The 17,680-nt window shown below is 39.9% G+C and overlaps 1 protein-coding gene across 3 annotated transcripts; it reads left to right on the top strand.

Moving 5' to 3' along the window:
* Positions 1-11,539, top strand: arsh (arylsulfatase H). Of its 3 annotated transcripts, none has more exons than XM_053233837.1 (11): positions 1-432; positions 1,978-2,018; positions 2,468-2,611; positions 2,696-2,817; positions 4,805-4,927; positions 5,419-5,842; positions 6,111-6,247; positions 6,480-6,614; positions 10,004-10,166; positions 10,409-10,530; positions 10,619-11,539. In XM_053233837.1, the coding sequence occupies exons 2-11, from the start codon at positions 1,999-2,001 to the stop codon at positions 10,939-10,941; spliced, it is 1,713 nt and encodes a 570-aa protein (XP_053089812.1). In that variant the 5' UTR covers positions 1-432; positions 1,978-1,998; the 3' UTR covers positions 10,942-11,539. The 3 variants fall into 3 exon arrangements, with proteins under 3 accessions (XP_053089812.1, XP_053089813.1, XP_053089814.1); XM_053233838.1 differs by lacking the exon at positions 1-432 and adding an exon at positions 907-1,046; XM_053233839.1 differs by lacking the exons at positions 1-432; positions 2,696-2,817 and having other exon boundaries at positions 1,313-2,018.
* Positions 11,540-17,680: the final 6,141 nt, after the last annotated feature.

The following is a 17,680-nucleotide window of genomic DNA, read 5'->3' as shown; positions in this document are numbered from 1 at the left end:
AAGCGGGCTAACGGAAGTTAGCATTCGGATAACTTTAGGATAACTGTACTAAAAAAAAGAGGCTTAAACAAAGACTGCTTTTTTTTATTAAGCGAAATATAAAGATTCCTCCTTTTAAATTAACCACCATTTCAGTGACATGTATTAGAGACACACAGGTTTAGAGCGTAGTAAAGAACTAACAGCCGCTCTCTAAGGACGCAGCGTCCTGAATGACACCGTGTGTGCTAGAGAAGTGCACTACACAGGGGATGAAGTGACCGCGCGCTCCGCTCCACCTAGTGCACTCCGTACACAACATGTAGCCGTTTGGGATTCAGCCCGAGAGAGTTGGGGGTTTAAACTCCCAGAGAGAGAAAGAGAGAGGGATTTTTTTCTGAGCTATTTGACAAGTTCCTGTTTAATTCTCCAACACAGCACCGTGGAGCAAAGGTAAGGAGTGAGAAAGTGGGATTTATTCACAGTTAAACCTAGTTATATTTTAATTTCTTTAAGAATCAAGTCTTCATGATGCAGTCATGTTAGTCTTATACAGTATATAATAGTTATTTACATATATATGTTTGTGTGTGTGTGTGTGTGTGTGTGTGTGTACAGTTATATAATTGTAAAATATGCATTTTGTTTTATACCTGCAATATTAAAGGCTTAATATTGAACTTTAAACACTGTTGAATTGATAGCATTGAGAAATATTACTCACACGTCTGTATTTAAATTCATTCATTCATTCATTTGTTCATTCATCTTCAGTAAAGCACTTTTTCCTGGTCAGGGTCCGTGTGGATCTGGAGTCTGTCCCAGGAACACTGGCAGGAATCCACCATGAGCAGCAACACACACACACACACACACACACACACAAAGGGACAGTTTAGAGTCACTAATCCACCTACTGGCACTGAAACCCCACAGACACGCAGACAGTACGCCGAGTTCAGGATCGAACCGTAGACCCTGGAGCTGTGATGCAAATGCGAAGGGAATCGAGTCTGGAATGAGAGACTGTGCACTGATTGGCTAGAGATCAGTTCGGTTCATTCCAGGTTGGATTGCGTTTGCCGTTCCCTGACTAGCCTCCATGCATAACTTGTATGTTTCTGAAGTCACCAAAAGCTCAAAATCATAAACTATATGGCCAAAAGTATGTGCACCCCTGACCATCACATCCATATGTACCTGTTGAACATCTCGTTCCAGATTTATTCCCCCTGTGTTTGCTGTTATAATAAGCTCCACTCTTCTGCGAAGGCTTTCCACTAGATGTTAGAGCGTGGCTGTGGGGATTTGTGTTCATTCAGCTACAAGAGCATTAGTGAGATCAGGCACTGATGTTGGGATGTCGAGGAGGTCTGGGGTTCAGTCGGTGTTCCAGTTCATCCCAAAGGTGTTCAGTGGGGTTGAGGTCAGGGCTCTGTGCAGGACACTCGAGTTCTTCCACTCCTACCTTCACACACCATGTCTTCATGGAGCTCGCTTTGTGCACAGGGGCATTGTCATGCTGGAACAGGTTTGAGTCTCTTAGTTCCAGTGAAGGGAAATTGTAATCCTACAGCATTCAGAGACGTTCTCTACAATTGTGTGGTTTAAACTTTGTGGCAACAGTTTGGGGAAGAAGCACATATGGGTGTGATGGTCAGGGGTGCACATACTTTTGGCCGTATAGTATATGTATATTGTAATGTGTAAAAATATGCTATATTTCTGCATTCTATAACCCAGGTGTTGTGCAATGCAGTCCCATAAACAGGATCACTGACCTCTGTTCTTTGATCTGACTAATAATAAATATGTGATCATTGGACAAACTTAAGTGCGCATGTCTTTCCCTTTCAGTGGTGCATGCTGGGTAATAATTTACCTCAGTGTACTTAGAACAACCGTGCAGGACTTTATCTTTTAAAGACAGTTTAATTATTCCAGCCTCCTGTGATTCCTGGACTCTGTTCTTCATTACTTTAAACACATGTTTTTTAGGAGAACTGGGTTGCTCCTCTGATGGCTCACATAAGCCTGAGGTATGATGTGTTTTTTTTTTTTTTGTTTGTGTCATTTTGTAGTTTTGGTGAGTTTAAGCATGTGCTGAAAATCAGTTCTAGCTAATGTACCATACTGTATACGCTACGATTCGAAACTAGAAATCATAAGTTACTGCAACATGTCATTGGACATGTTTTCCTCTAAAATTTATGAGGTAACATTTAGACCTAGCTAACTAGCTAACTAGCTGCATATACTGCTTGTACCTTAGCTAGCTAAATGTAAACATGTGACATCTTCTGGTGTTCAGTGGACACAAATATTATGGTTAATCAAAACAGTAAAAAAATGTAGGAGGAAAGATGATATTTTTAAGCAATAGTTTGTATTCTAAACATTGTGGTTTAGGGTAATACCGATGTATCTGGCTACACATGCTGCTGCGGGAACGAATGTTGTTAATTTTTCTGTATTTTCAACATTTCAGGCAGTTGCTTGGATTGTTTATCCTAACTGTTCAAAGTCGAAGTGTTACAAATGCTGAAGATGCCACCAAACCCAACTTCATACTCATGATGGTTGACGATCTGGGGATCGGGGACATTGGTTGCTATGGGAACGATACGATCAGGTGAATAAAGCACACACGTTTTGTTGTTAATTTCGACTCGAATTTTCAGACAAGCTTGAAGTCTGAAGTCTGGTTTGTCGTCAGAACCCCGAACATCGACAGATTAGCGAAGGAAGGTGTGAAACTGACTCAGCACGTTGCTGCTGCTCCTCTCTGTACACCAAGCAGAGCTGCGTTCATGACTGGACGTCACGCTTTGCGTGCAGGTGTGTATCTGTTAGCGAGCTCCCTCTTCACATTACTTATGTACATAATTGACAATATCTGCGATTACATTTGTATTTATATTCTGAGATATGAATGTGAGGACGTCTCTCTTCAGTTAGTATCTTAGTATGTGCAAACAATAAGGCTGAATTTTGTTTTATATTATTAATATAATGCAGTAACGAGGGGTACGGTGGCTTAGTGGTTAGCACTGTTGCCTTGTACCTCCGGGGTTGGGGGTTGGAATCAAGCCTGGAGCTTGCATGTTCTCCCCATGCTTCCTTCGTTACTCTGGTTTCCTCCTCAGTCCAAAGACGTGTTTTAGGCTGATTGGCATTTCCAAATTGTCCTTACTGTGCGATTGACTGGTACCCCCGTCCAGGGTGTCCCCTGCAACCCTGTGTAGCAATACAGAGAATGGATGGATAATGAAATAACCAATATACCAGGTAATATAACCAGGAAACTGCTCCAGTCTTATACACGATCACGGGTGTTAGCTGTGACTTTTGCTTGTGGGCCTCTGGCGATACACCACAGTGGTGTTGTAGAGCTGGAATGACACGTACCACATAGCGATCCTGACACTGATATCCATCATCCTGTCACTGTAATGCCACGGTGTCACTCTTCAACATGAATCTTTTTTCCACAACAGCTTGCAGCTCAGGAATACCGCAGACGGTCTTTCTCCATTCACCTCCCTCGGCAGTACTGCTTCCAGGCTCACTCCTGAAGCAATGGTCTCCAGCACAAAGGGTCACTTGAAGTCTGGATTCACCAGATCTGATTCCCTGCAAAATGTCCTCTTATTGAGATGCTGGGAATCTGCCAGGCATTGCTCTTTGCAGACGTCTTTGTTAAATGCTGAGATCTGTGAGGAGGAGAAACTGGGTATGAACCTTTTATACCATCCCACCATCCCCAGAAGCTTTCCACCTGCAGCCGAATCACTCCAACACAGGTGTCGAAACCCAGGGAGTTGTCCTTGGTCTTTTGCCACTGTATGCTTCCTGAGGTTCCTTGATTGTCCCAAAGACTTGTCTGAGGTGCTCTATCAAGCAGGTCTGCAGCAGCAAACTCTTCTTTCCCCAGCAGGAACCCTTCCATGAGCCTCTAGAAGGTCGGTGGTGGTCCTTTCAAACCAAAAGGCTTCACTAAAGAGTGTCCTAAAGGCTATGAGCTACTACAACTTATGGCCCAAGGAGACCTGTTAGTTCCCCTTTCACAGGCCCAACAACTCCAAGAACTCATCAACCCATAGCACTGAATATGGGTCAGCCATGAGAGAGCTTGTGTAGCTCAATTCAAAAAGAAACATGGGCACTAAGACAATGGGGCTACACGATTCGCTAGTGGACATCTCATTAGCATGTCCAGCCCAGGCACCAAGCACATGCCCAAGAGGTGCATCCTCTTTCAGATGAATTTCCTGGTCTTTCATTTTTCAAGGTATTTGCTGGATGTAAGGTGTCATGGAACGTTCCTGAAAATATGACAAAAAGGCAGAATCTCTTCAAGTGAACCTTCTTGTATTGCTTACTGCTATGGAGACACAACAGCTCAACAAATGCATCAGCATCTCATTTTTCAACAGTCTTCTCTTATAGTCTCTTTTTATCTATGAATATTCATGATAACATCTTTCTCAGTTATACAGGACAAAGAACTATTTGATTTATTTTAGGGGGAGAATCTCTGAGCCTCAGGTAAAAGGGTGTTATTCAAAGAATTGTTTTCTCAGTATCAGTCTAATGAACATCTGGATCTCCTTATCTAGGTATTAGACCTGGAGCAGAGTTTCTTCCTCAGCACAATGCACACTTTCTCTGCATCATCATTACCATAATTCAGCCAAACTACAATGTTCACGTCTATATGAAGTTTAATCCAAAGCGTATATGAAATATAAACATGATCATTTTCATGACCGTAAATTTATTGCTTAAAGTTCGTACCACTTTCTCTATTATATTTCCACCTAAGGTCTCGGAAGTACTGGAAGAGTGCAGGTGATCCTGTTCCTCGGTGCTTCAGGAGGACTTCCTCCCAACGAAACCACATTTGCCAAACTCCTACAAAAGCAGGGTTACACCACAGGAATTGTGGGTAAGACAGTCATATCTGTCAGTTCTGTTATTCGTACTGAGATATGTCTCTGAATTCTGGGGTAATTAGTACAAATAATGAGGAATGTTAAACTTAATGCCATGCAGAGCTTTACAGGGTGTCATAGTACTGGAAAACACTTTGTTTTGGTAGCTAAACTAGCCAAGAATGTCAGCAGCTAGCTAATACTAGTAATGAAGCATGTTACATTGAACGCCATGCTAACCATGCTAAACACTTAGCTAAAGAATATACAGTGTTAGCCAAGAATAAGCTAGCTAACATGGAAGAATATCGACAGGTAACTAATAAGAAAGTACCACAGTTTTTATGTTAGCATATTACATGGGTTTATTTTCTCAAATGTAAGATAGAAAACCTTATAAATGGAGCTCCACCTTGAGAATAATGTTCAAGAATGCTTAGTGCTAACTTTTTTTTTTAAATTACTAAAGCTTAGTGATTAATGATTATTTTTGCATTCTCTCCAGGAAAGTGGCACTTGGGCGTGAGCTGTAAAAGCAGGAACGATCACTGCCACCATCCCAACAGCCACGGTTTCGACTACTTTTATGGTCTTCCCTTCACCCTGTTTAACGGCTGCAAACCTGGAAACAGCGCCGATGTGCTAGGTGACCTTCAGGAGCTGCTGTGGCACATTTTCACGCTGTTAGCGCTGGCAGTGTTAACACTAATCACGGCTAAAATCACTGGAATTCTGGAAATCAGCTCCAGGATGCTCGTGTTCCTAGTTGTTGTTTACATTCTTGGCTTTTTGACCTGGTATATTCCATTTGCGTTCTTACAAACCTGGAATTGCATCCTCATGAGGAACCAGGATGTAGTGGAACAACCAGTGAACCTGGACACACTAACTGAAAAGCTAATGAAAGAGGCGGAGCAGTTTGTTGAGAGGTGAGGTCAAGGTTCATAAATTTTTTTTCATATCAACAGATACATGTATTTCATTGTTAAATAAGAAGATAATTTGAAAAAAAATCTGTTTATTATTAGCCTTAGATTATGTGAAGTTTCTGCCATACACGTCCCTGTGAATGAGCTGTTACTATAGAAACGATAATGTATTCGAATGAGCGCATTAGTAGAAACCCGTGATTTGCAGCTGCACTACTGTCAAATTCTGTCCAATAGAAATCTTCACTTTATTTGTTTGCGCCTGCAGGAACCAGAACAGACCCTTTTTGCTGTTTCTGTCTCTGCCTCACGTCCACACGCCGCTGTTCATCTCCAAACAGTTTGCAGGAAAAAGCAAACATGGCCTTTACGGCGACAACGTGGAGGAAGTGGACTGGATGATTGGTGAGAGAAATCCAGAGCTGGTTTAGTTTATTATTCTGTTATAAAATGTTACAGGGAACATTATATCTCCGTGTTGAGCTTCCTGCATCCTTGAACCTGTCCTGTGATGATATAGTGGCACAGTAAAGGATGATGTGACTGCTGCATCATCCGGCTTCTTGGTCGTACACTTACACTTAAGTTCAGCAAACAGTTCTCACGCCCAACCACCTTTCTAATTTCCCTCTTACAGGCAGAATGGTGAAGATTGTCGAGAAGCTGAAACTTTCTGAAAGGACTCTGATGTACTTCACGTCTGATCACGGAGGAGACATCTGGATTTCAGACTCACATGGCCGTATTGGAGGCTGGAATGGAATTTATCGAGGTAAAATATAAACAGTATTCTCCAGACCAAACTGAACAAACTTAACTGCTTGTTTAGGATTCTTCTCCTTGCTGAAGTTCTGATATTAGAAATTTTAGTGTGTTTTCCTTTTACATTTAGTCATTTCTCCTCGATTTTCTTGGGGGTGAATTAGTGCTGATTGGGTTACCAGTTGGGGGCTGTTTGCGATAATAATCATCATTCAGCTGTGTGCGTTTGGTGCTTGGCCCACGTTCGGCACGTGTGTGTGTGTGTGTTTCTACTTCCTCGCACTCTGGACTACCAGGGTAGGTTACTTATTGAGTTCCTGTACTCATTTTCTAACCGACTGCTAATCGCACACTCGTAACCTTGTGACCGGGAACTCATTAACGGCTACGTCACACTCGTCCTCCTTCCCATTCTCAGCGCAAAACACTTCAAAACACTTAGAGCTGCTCAAACATCCTTGTGAAATATTACAAAAAAATTTAATAGAAAAAATCTGTAACACCAATGGGCCTCATGTATCAACCTTTTATTAAAGTTGTACCATTACTGTACCATCGTTACATCTAGAGTAGTAGAAACAGTAGAAAGTAAAATTTTCTACTGTAAACTTTCCTCTCCTGCATGTAAACTTTTTTCAACTGTGTACATCTTAACAGGTGACAAGGTGGTTACCGTATATGACTGTATATATGCACACTCCAGTTCCTTCCTTGGACAAATGACTTGTGAAGGGATTATATTGAAAATATATTGCTCACAATACCCCAGCAGGACTACGCATTATTCCTCATCAGGGTTGGCAATTTAACTGTGCAGTAAAGTGCAGAGCTTGGTGGAGCTCTCATGTAAAAGCAGACCCGGAAGTACTTTCAGTGGCTGCGTCTCATGCACCTTGGAGGAGTGTGTTAATGTAAACCCAGAACACATCACAGCAGTGGTTAATCTTCTACCTAATGCAATATATTGAATACCTTCACACATTTTGTAGTATATCAGCCCGAGTGAATGGATGGAACACTCCACAGTGTACCAGTGAAAGGAGTAAAGGAGACATGATATGTGTTCAACGTTGCCAAGAATTTTGTATAAGAGCACACATAATGGCTTCAATGGCAGATGAGGAAACCACAGGGCTGAAATCATTGCCAGCAGTAGAGAGAGACCTGTGAGTACAATGCGAACATAAAAGAGCTGGTTTTGAAAGCATATGATACGCTTGCAAGTGTAAGTCTGTGGTGATTTACTCTTGGCCCTCAAGGGGATGAGAGATTCAGTAGGCACAGAGATGTTACGGGCAGCGTGACAAGCCGTGGGTGCCATAACAACAGGGAAATCATTGGTCTATTATCACAACTGAGTAGGCAGGTTTGGCTGGGAAATGGAAGTAATGGCAAGTGTTTAAAGTGAAAGCTGGTGATCAGCATATCAATGTCCTTGAACTAAAAGCTGTTTTGGTTACTGCTGCAACATTTCCAGGAACCCTTAAGTGGATCACATTTACTTAAAACTGCAACAGACAAGAGTACAGTGGTGTTTTACATCAACCACCCAGGGAGCACAATATCGCAAACAATGTTGAAATCTGGAAATGGGCAGAAGTACACTTTATGTCTTGGATATCTGCCTACATACTGGATTGTCGCAATTAGAAAATTGATTACTGATTGTTCGCAAATTGTTAAAGAGGTGGTTGAGCTATTTTGAAACACTTGTGGCAAAGCAGACGTCCGTCTATCCAATATGGTTCACAGACAGGACGGAGACCGAGGCTCTGTGTCAGGAGGCATTCACACACGACTGACCTAATTATCTGACAGACTATACAGCCTGCATTATTCATAACTCCATTTTGGCAAAACAGACCATAGTTCCACCTGTTATTGATGTTACTGAGCTCTCCATGGCCATTTTCCATCAGATAAGACCTGCTCTCCCTGACACACAGGTCACTATTTCACAGTGCCTGAAATTGTTGGTCTGGCATCTGGACCCATATCCAAAGTACTGGCATGTTTGCAAGGGGTCAGAAACGCTCTGTCTACATGCAGGTTGTGTGCAAGAAAGGGGAAAGTTCCCACTGCAGTGTGAAATTCTGGCCATTGCACTGTTAACAAAGTTTTAGAGTTTTGCAAAGTCAGCTAGACATATCTGTCTTGATCTACCCTAACGGTGTACATAGCTGTACTATCTATATAACAGAGTCTGACATAAAATGGCCTTTTTTTAAAGACAGCTTCCTTAAGGCCAGGCAAACTGCATGCATCCGTCAGCACACAGTGCCTGCACACTGCTTTGGGGACCAGAATTCAAGCATGTCATGCTGTAGCTGACCCAAGCATTACTGCCAAAGATCCTGACCTATCTGCACTTGCAGATGAGAACATGCCCAAGCCAGATCTGCATCCACACAGGGCTCTCAAGTGCTACGTGAAACTGACTTACAACTTGCAGGTCACTGACCATCTGTTTGTGTGCAGAGGGACGAACCTTTACAGGTTAGCCAATTTGTTAAAGGAACTGCACACTTTCTTTCAAGGCAGCACAAAGAGGAGTGCAGTGACATGGAGTTCACCGTCCACCTTCACCAGATCCTACAGACTAAACGTTGTGTCATTACACCCCATGTGTTCTGTGGTGGGTTTGAATGACTCTTGACCCTCATTCAGGAACAGTCCCTGACTGATACCCACTTTAAGGAGAAAGCAGTAGCAGTACCATGAGTGATTATCATCCTTAATAGAGTACAGTATTAATAGAGTGAGTGAGTGTAATTGTCAAAAAAGTACAATAGTGATTCTCATCATCAATAGAGTACAGTACTAATAGACTGAGTGATTCTCTTCATCAATAGAGTACAGTACTAATAGAGTGAGTGATTCTCATCATCAGTAGAGTACAGTACTAATAGATCGAGTGATTCTCTTCATCAATAGAGTACAGTACTAATAGACTGAGTGATTCTCTTCATCAATAGAGTACAGTACTAATAGAGTGAGTGATTCTCATCATCAGTAGAGTACAGTACTAATAGAGTGAGTGATTCTCATCATCAATAGAGTGCAGTACTAATAGAGCAAGTGATTCTTTTCATCAGTAGAGAGCAGTATCAGTACTTGAGTGAGTCTTAGCCTCAATAGAAACAGTACAAGCATTCGATTGATTCTTCTTCTCAAACAGTATCAGCACTTGAGTGGATCTCACCCTCAGTAAATATCAGCATCACACTCGATTGACTATCATTCTCAAGAGGGAGCAATATCAACACTTTCTATATAGAAAAAGATACCAGCACTTATTTAAGTAATTTTTAAGGGATGCACTGTGCTTAAATAAGTACACTAATATGCAACCTACCTGATATCACCATCCCACTTACACAGGGTTTATGTTTTGTGCAGGTGGTAAAAACATGGCTGGCTGGGAAGGTGGCATTCGTGTTCCAGGAATATTCCGCTGGACAAATCGTCTTCCAGCCGGAAAAATTGTTAATGAGCCAACAAGTTTAATGGACATTTTTCCTACCGTAGTGAATCTAGCTGGAGGACAGCTGCCTAATGACAGGCTAGTACTTGTTACTCATTAACACAAGTGACAAAAATAATTATTACATCTATCTGAACGTTCTGTTCACACTATTTACTTCATATATTTAATTCCAGTGGTAACACATGTAGCTCCTAGCTGTAGTGATTAACAGCACATAATAGTGACTCAGCTGCAATATGTGATAAGCTTTTGTATATCTTTTAGTGAGAAATGAACGAATTGCAAATAATTAGTGTGTGTGTGTGTGTGCTTTAAAGAATTCTGGATGGTCATGACCTGCTGCCGCTGATGGAGGGAAAACTAAAGCGTTCGAAACATGAGTTCATGTTTCACTACTGTGGTGTTCATTTGAGCGCCGTCCGCTGGCATCCTCCTGACAGTGAGTACACACACACACACACACACACACACACACACACACACACACACACAAAGTAATAATAGGTTGAATGTTTTTTTTTCTTTAGGCGACTCAGTTTTCAAAGTGCACTTCTTCACTGCGAATTGCAACGGCACACAAACATGCTTGTGCCACGGCGACATCATCACACACCACGACCCGCCACTTGTCTTCGATGTGACCTCTGACCCCTCGGAGGCAGTGCCCTTGACGGCGGAAACCACACCACGTCACGGCGAGGTGCTGCAGCGGGTTCGAGATGCCGTGCAGGAACACCAGCGGACACTGACGCTCCCTGAGAACCAGCTGTCATGGCCGAATGCGCTGTGGAAACCATGGTTACAGCCATGCTGCGGCGTTTTCCCCTTCTGCTCCTGCTCGGACACTTGAAGGACGTCATGACAGCATGCACATGTTTGGACGGAGAAAACTTTCTTAGTTCCGTTTGAGACAAACTGACGCGTGTAAACTTTAATAAACGCTGCACAAGACTAATTTTTTACGTGCTCAGCCCAGTTCCTGTAATAAACACATCAACGTTATCCATGAGAGTGAGTGTGTGTTGAAAGTATGTGTGATCCATTGTGTGTGTGTGTGTGTGTGTGTCCCAAATATCACCCTCTCCCTCTTTTCTGCAGTTTTTTTTTTTTTTTACAAAATTTTCTCTCAATTCATTCATTTTTATTTCCTATTCCAGAGATGGTGTTGATCAGTTTTCTGTGTAATGCGTTCGTTCTAACACGTTATCGTTTCTATAGTAACGGCTCATTCACAGAACAGTGTCAGCGCTTCTGAGACCGAGCCTGAAGAAGAACCTCAGATTCTGTGCTGATGTTTTTAGTTGAAGAAGTGAAAAGAGTGAGAGCTAAAATGATCCTGAAAAAGGATTTAAAGGATCTTGTTGTTTCATGTTAGAAGAAAAGGCTATCGTGCCACAGAAACAGGCCGACGAACAAAAAGAGAAAATAAACACTGGATGTGATACTCAGTATATTTGAAACTAGCTGTTTATATAATTATCTGATTATTTATCGAGCGCCAGCTCCGTGTTTTTCATGTTCAGGTGCTATTTTTGTGACTATAAGTGCTTGGTAAAAGTTTGTTATTAGCACATTTTGTAGCCCTATACACACCTCAGGCAGGAAAATATACTAGAACCAATCAATTACAGCGTGTTGCAGTTAATAATGATTAGTAATTGTAAAATTCTTCGTGTAACTGAGATCTCTGAGGCCACAGGGAGGCGCCGTTTCACTTACGCCAGTGGCGTCAGTAACGGTGGTAAAATACTGTAAAGGCCTGATGACAAAACGGAGCATGATATCAAATCTATACAATATAAACGCACGAGTGTAATATAATATAATATAATATAATATAATATAATTAATACATAAAGACAAATCATTACGAGAAGAAAATATAGTCTAAAAAATGTTTTAAAAATGCACATGAATTAAATAATCATTCTTAAAATAACAAATATTTGCACAAATAGAAATATATAATTTATAATATATATACGAAATTAAAATTACAAATAATTTATCTAGCACAAGACATTGCTATTATTGCAATTATTATTATTATTATTATTATTATTATTAAGTGTGACAAGCAGACAGACTAACTACATTAAACCTTTAAAATAATTCAGTTGTTTATTATTGTTGTAATGGTTGTAGTCCAAAGTTTTTTTTTAATATATATTATTTTCATTTCATTTTAAATATGGCTTAGTTTTAGTTTTTATTGTGGTTTTACTAGTTCATTTTGCTTTTCTTAGCTTTTGTATCATTTTACTTCATTTTATAATGTTATTTATTATATCCCACTCACATTCTGACAGCTAGAACTCACATCCAGCGTCAGAATGCTGTCCTGATTATTAGAGTCTTTATGTCTGTCTGTCTGAGTGTCTATACGTCTATATCTATCTATCTATCTATCTATCTATCTATAGTCTCTTGTGTGTGTGTGTCGTAATATAATGTCACAGTGAGCAAGAATTTCACTACAAGATTTATATGTTTTATTTGTATGTGACTCTAAAACCTGAAACTTAGGGCTCAGTAGGGCGGATTCTAAGCACTCTCAATATTAAGTTACCTGAAAGAGATAAAATATGTAGATGGATTAAATAGCGTCCAGGAGAAATAGAAAGTGGGTGAAAACTGGCAGTGACTAAAATAAAGGGGGGAAAAAAGATGACTTGGAATGCTAAACAAAGCTATCAAATGGACTCCCACTGACTTTATAAGGTGTGATGTTCATGAAGTGAGGATCCAGAGGATTTACAGCGTAAAATCCTGCCTTTCTCTCGTCCATACTGTCTTTGTAGAGAAAATTGCTGCCACACAATGAACTTGACACCAAAAAAAAAAAAGGAGTGAAAATAAAATAGACGTCCTAATCTCATAACGTGATTTATGACGCCCGTAAGATAACGTCGTCTCTCTCCTCTTAGCCCGTCTCGCTGACAGGAGAAACGCGAGATTAAGGTAAGATTAAGGTAAGTATTTCCTTAAGCTACTGCTTACAGAAAGAGAGTATAAATGTGTAAATCTAAGCCAGGTGAGCTACGAAGCTATTACGAGACTTGTGTAGATGAAGAGCTCTTACTCGAGAGAACTAGCTGAGAGAAGAACAGGACTCTGCATGTATAAATTTGTGCTATCATATCCTAACCATTAGCTATTTAGTAAATATTAGCCTATTGGACTATACCTAACTATACCATCTTTTTTATTTTTATTGCACAATTTACGCAAATCTCGTATTACGTGTGCGTCAGACATCACCTTCTGGTGATCTTTGGTTAATTTCATAATTACCCATAATTTCCAACAGTGGCTATATGATGTTGAGATCCGTCTTTTCACACTGAGGACAGCTGAGGGATTCGAACACAACTATTACAAAAGGTGCAAACATTCACTGATGCTCAATAAGGCAACACTAAGGCAACATTAAGAGCCAGGGGGGTGTAAACTTTTGAACAGGAAGACTTTTTATTTAGCACTGCCCTTCAGGAACTACATAAGATATTTACGTTTCCCAGAAGACAAAATAATATCAATTTACACCTATCATCCTGTTCAAAAGTTTACACCCCCCCCCCCCCCCCCCCCCCAAGCTCTTAATGTAGTGTGTTTCCTTCTTGAGCATCAGTGAATGTTTGCACCTTTTGTAATAGCTGTGTTCGAGTCCCTCAGTCGTCCTCAGTGTGAAAAGACGGAAGATGGTGGAATCGCTGCAATTGCTGCAGGAAACGCTGGCTAAGCGAGAAGAAAATGTCTCCAGACGACGCTAGGTGAGTGACAACTTACCCAGTATGTTGTTCTTGACGATCACTCAGGAATCGGATGCAACGGAGAAAAAAACTTACTTTATTTACAGCTGTAGAAAATCGCTTTTCTGAAGTAAAACAAAACCCGCACTTCTCCACTGCAGCGCTACTCCATCCAAGCTAACTTACACAGCTAGCTAATGTTATCTAGAGGGGAAAATGGCATCCTGAATTATTACAACTCCACACAAATTCATCCTGACCTTGATCTACTCAGCCTACTTTTCAGGATGTTTCATAAAATGGCTGCCGTTCTGGTACATACACTAACCTGAGATGAGTTCTAGCATTTGGAACAAGTTCCATCTCCATATTGTGCTTCCTTTAGTTTTTTTTTTTTTCTGGAGGCTACGAGGCTAACCTCACTAACAAGCAATGGATAATTATTACAGCTAATCAGAATTATGCTAGCTGAAATGATCACATACTTGCCTGAAACTAATTAAAGGCTCAAAACTGAACGACTCCATGTGGTTTGAAGTGAGTATGTGATGATTTCTGCATGTGTATAGCGTAACGCTAATCAGGTCGCCATAAGCTTCTATCACTTGTTAACTGTGTTAGCGTTGAAGCTCCAGTGCAACTACAGAAGGAATTTGGAATATAGCTCGACTTGGAAAAGAGAAACCATGTGTCAGATAGATGTTTACTCTAAAACCTTTTCTTTGAGAGATGTGATTTTTTTTTTCAACAATAGCAGGACTGTTACTTGTCAGCTTTGCTAGCCACAATTAGCTCTGAGGTGAGTTTGAGGCAATTTTTTTTGTGAAATAGCTTAAACTATTTATGAACGTCTGCAAGAAATTATTTGTGACTGCCTGGTGTGTGTATATAGATGCACTCATTGGAAAGAGATGACGGGTTCATCATGGCTAATGTTAGCGCTGATTAGCAAGACACACCCCAGCTGTTTTTCTTTAAATTGAATGAGAATTAGCTTAGCTGAATGGAGCCAGGGCCCCTACTCTGGACATCATAACGACCCAAAACTCCTTTATCCTATTTATACACAAAGCATGGAGCGCCCAAAACCACAGAGGATTAGTGATTTATATCAAATAATGTGAAGTTTTTCTCAAAATCGTTGGGTAAAAATGATTTTCCCACGTAAAAGATGCGGTGACGCAGCGCCCTCGCTGTCCTTCAAGGTAAACGGAGAATGTTTTAAGTTCATTAATGTGAAATAAAATATATCAGTGTGTGTTTAATGCTGTTTTCTCTCCTGCGCTGGTCAGCAGAGTCAAGCCCATCGTGACAGAAATTGGAGTGAGCATATACAAAGGGTTTTACGGTAACCACCAGGTGCTTGTGGGGAAAAAAAGATGCATACTTTCATATTAATTCCTGCATGTAGCATCTTTTTTTCCCTAAAATAGGCAGAAAGAACGTGTGCATGTAAACCTTTCCAGCGTCTACATCTTAACCTAAACAGACAAGTCACAGCTTTTTCCCCTCAAGCACCAGGTACCGTAAAACCCTGTAAATGATTGCGAAGTGGGCGGAGCTTAAGGCCTTCTTCAAAGTTGTTACGTTTAAGATAATATGGTGGACGTGAGTGGAGAAAACCGATGTTTTTTTTAACTACAGTTTAGGAGAAGATGTGTTTGTATATACAATTTATCCAAAAATCTAAAAGAAATGACCAAAATCATCATTTCTACCTGCAGTGGCTCGCCTGAATTACTGCAAAAGTACTGCGAGTGATAAGTTTGTGTAATAAACTAACGCGTAAATGCTAACTTTGGTAGCTGCAACTGATTTCTGTCAGCACTAATTAGCAAAGCACTACTTCACAGATTAGCTAGCAGGCTAATAATACTAGCCTACAGTATTTCTTCGTTCACTTTATAGATAAATAGCTACTAAATATGACGTTTTGTCTTGCGCAGTTTTTAATGACCATGTTAGATCAATCATATAAACCAATCACTGATTGATCTATATTGATAAAATTATAAATTATACACAGATTAAAAATATATACATACAGGTTCAAAATCACTAATGGAGGAAAGCGATGGCTATAATAATAATAATAATAATAATAATAATATTCCTTTGCTTAAAAAAAAGGGGCAAAAGCTTTTCATCTCCAGAAAAGTGACCTCTCTGCCTTAACAGCCTCGTCTACCTGTGGAAACCATTAAAATACGGTATGTATGCCTGTGTCGAATGAGAAGAATCTGTTTTTCGAACCCTTGATTGACGGTTTAATGATTAACATCTGAGCGAAACCAGATTTTGTACGTATACAACAGGCTGAAACTTGAAAAGTCTCAGCACTTCGCTTGTAATGTTAAACACACAACTTTACTTTAGATAAGGATACTCAAGAAAGCCCTATTCATGCAATTCTTATGGTTTGGTTCAATATTTGTTGACTTTCGCAAGATCTAGTTAGCTACTCTACTCTTCCGTTTGTCACACATGAATGTAATTCCCTGTTGCACTGCATTTCGCTTTAATCAGTGTGTTGAAGTTGTGTTTCACTGAAATGCAATCACTGTCCAATTGCTGAAGGGCTATAGCTGTCGTGGACTAATTATTTATAGTAATTCCTAAATACTAATTCATTTATTATTTAAATGTAATGACAAATTAAAGCTTCCTAACAAACCAAAAAAAAAAGCCTTTTGGGAGAAATAAATATTGTAAAAAAAAAAAAAATATATATATATATATATATATATATATATATATATATATATATACATATATAATTTTCTATATCTATATCTATATATATATATCTATATATATATAGATATATATATATATATATATATATATATATATATATATATTTTAAAGAAAATATTCAGTGTTATTATTTATTGTCTTAATATGTATCTCAAAATAATGAAAATTGATCTTAAAATTACTAATATTACAGTGATAAAGTTAATTTTATTTTAGATATTTGACACAACAAGGTCCTGCCTTACACACTGTATTAACTTTATTATATATATATATATATATATATATATATATAACTCATATAACTTCATGAACTTTATATAACTTTCTGAATAACATTTCGCATAGCATAAGCTGTATGTATAGTCCTCAGTGTACTGAGAAACTGAACCACAGAGAATCACACTGTGAACTGACACGTATGCTGTATCTGGACACAAGGTCAGGACGCTCATTAAACACTTAATTGCAGGCTTATTTTGGCCACCAAAAAGCAGATGCCATCGTCTCCTATCTGGGGGTAAATTCATCAACTGGAACTTTCAGTAGCCAAATATGACCTGAACCCTGGGGCACCGTCTACGTTTTATGAGAGTTTAAGGTTTAAAGATTCTGGTTCACTGAGCATCTGCTGCTCTGTATGTTAAACCGCTCAGTGTGACCTGGGCCACTTCACTGCGATTTACGTTCTGATGGACAAGTTGATGTGCAGATCCAGGTTTAATGTGGGGAATTGCCACTGAATAATCAAAAATTATTGGGGCTCCCAAAGTGGCCCAAATCCCCATGATGCCACAGCCGTCAGTGGCCAGGAGTCCAATGCTCTCAGGAATGGAGTGATGGCATACACTCTCTCTCCTTTCCTCTTTCCTAAATATGTTAAATGTTAGACAAAGCCAACGATTGCACTAAAACCTGAAATAGCATGACACAGCAAAACTGCTCTCATCGCTCTTTATAAATATGATACTTGTAAACACGTCTCAAACTCTGTGCCTGAAGTACGACCCCAAATACCGGTCAATATTTCCTTAAAAACTCGACTGAAAGACTGTGGAGAACATTTCCACAAGGCTCTTT

This window comes from Pangasianodon hypophthalmus, chromosome 5 (assembly GCF_027358585.1).
Source record: "Pangasianodon hypophthalmus isolate fPanHyp1 chromosome 5, fPanHyp1.pri, whole genome shotgun sequence".
Taxonomy (NCBI): domain Eukaryota; kingdom Metazoa; phylum Chordata; class Actinopteri; order Siluriformes; family Pangasiidae; genus Pangasianodon; species Pangasianodon hypophthalmus.
This window is presented reverse-complemented; position numbering and strand designations above follow the sequence as displayed.

Coding starts and splice junctions, on each gene's coding strand:
- arsh (XM_053233837.1), top strand. CDS start 1,999: ATGGCTCACATAAGCCTGAG. Junction 5,843..6,110: donor GCGGAGCAGTTTGTTGAGAG/GTGAGGTCAAGG, acceptor TTGCGCCTGCAG/GAACCAGAACAGACCCTTTT. Junction 6,248..6,479: donor GGAAGTGGACTGGATGATTG/GTGAGAGAAATC, acceptor TCCCTCTTACAG/GCAGAATGGTGAAGATTGTC.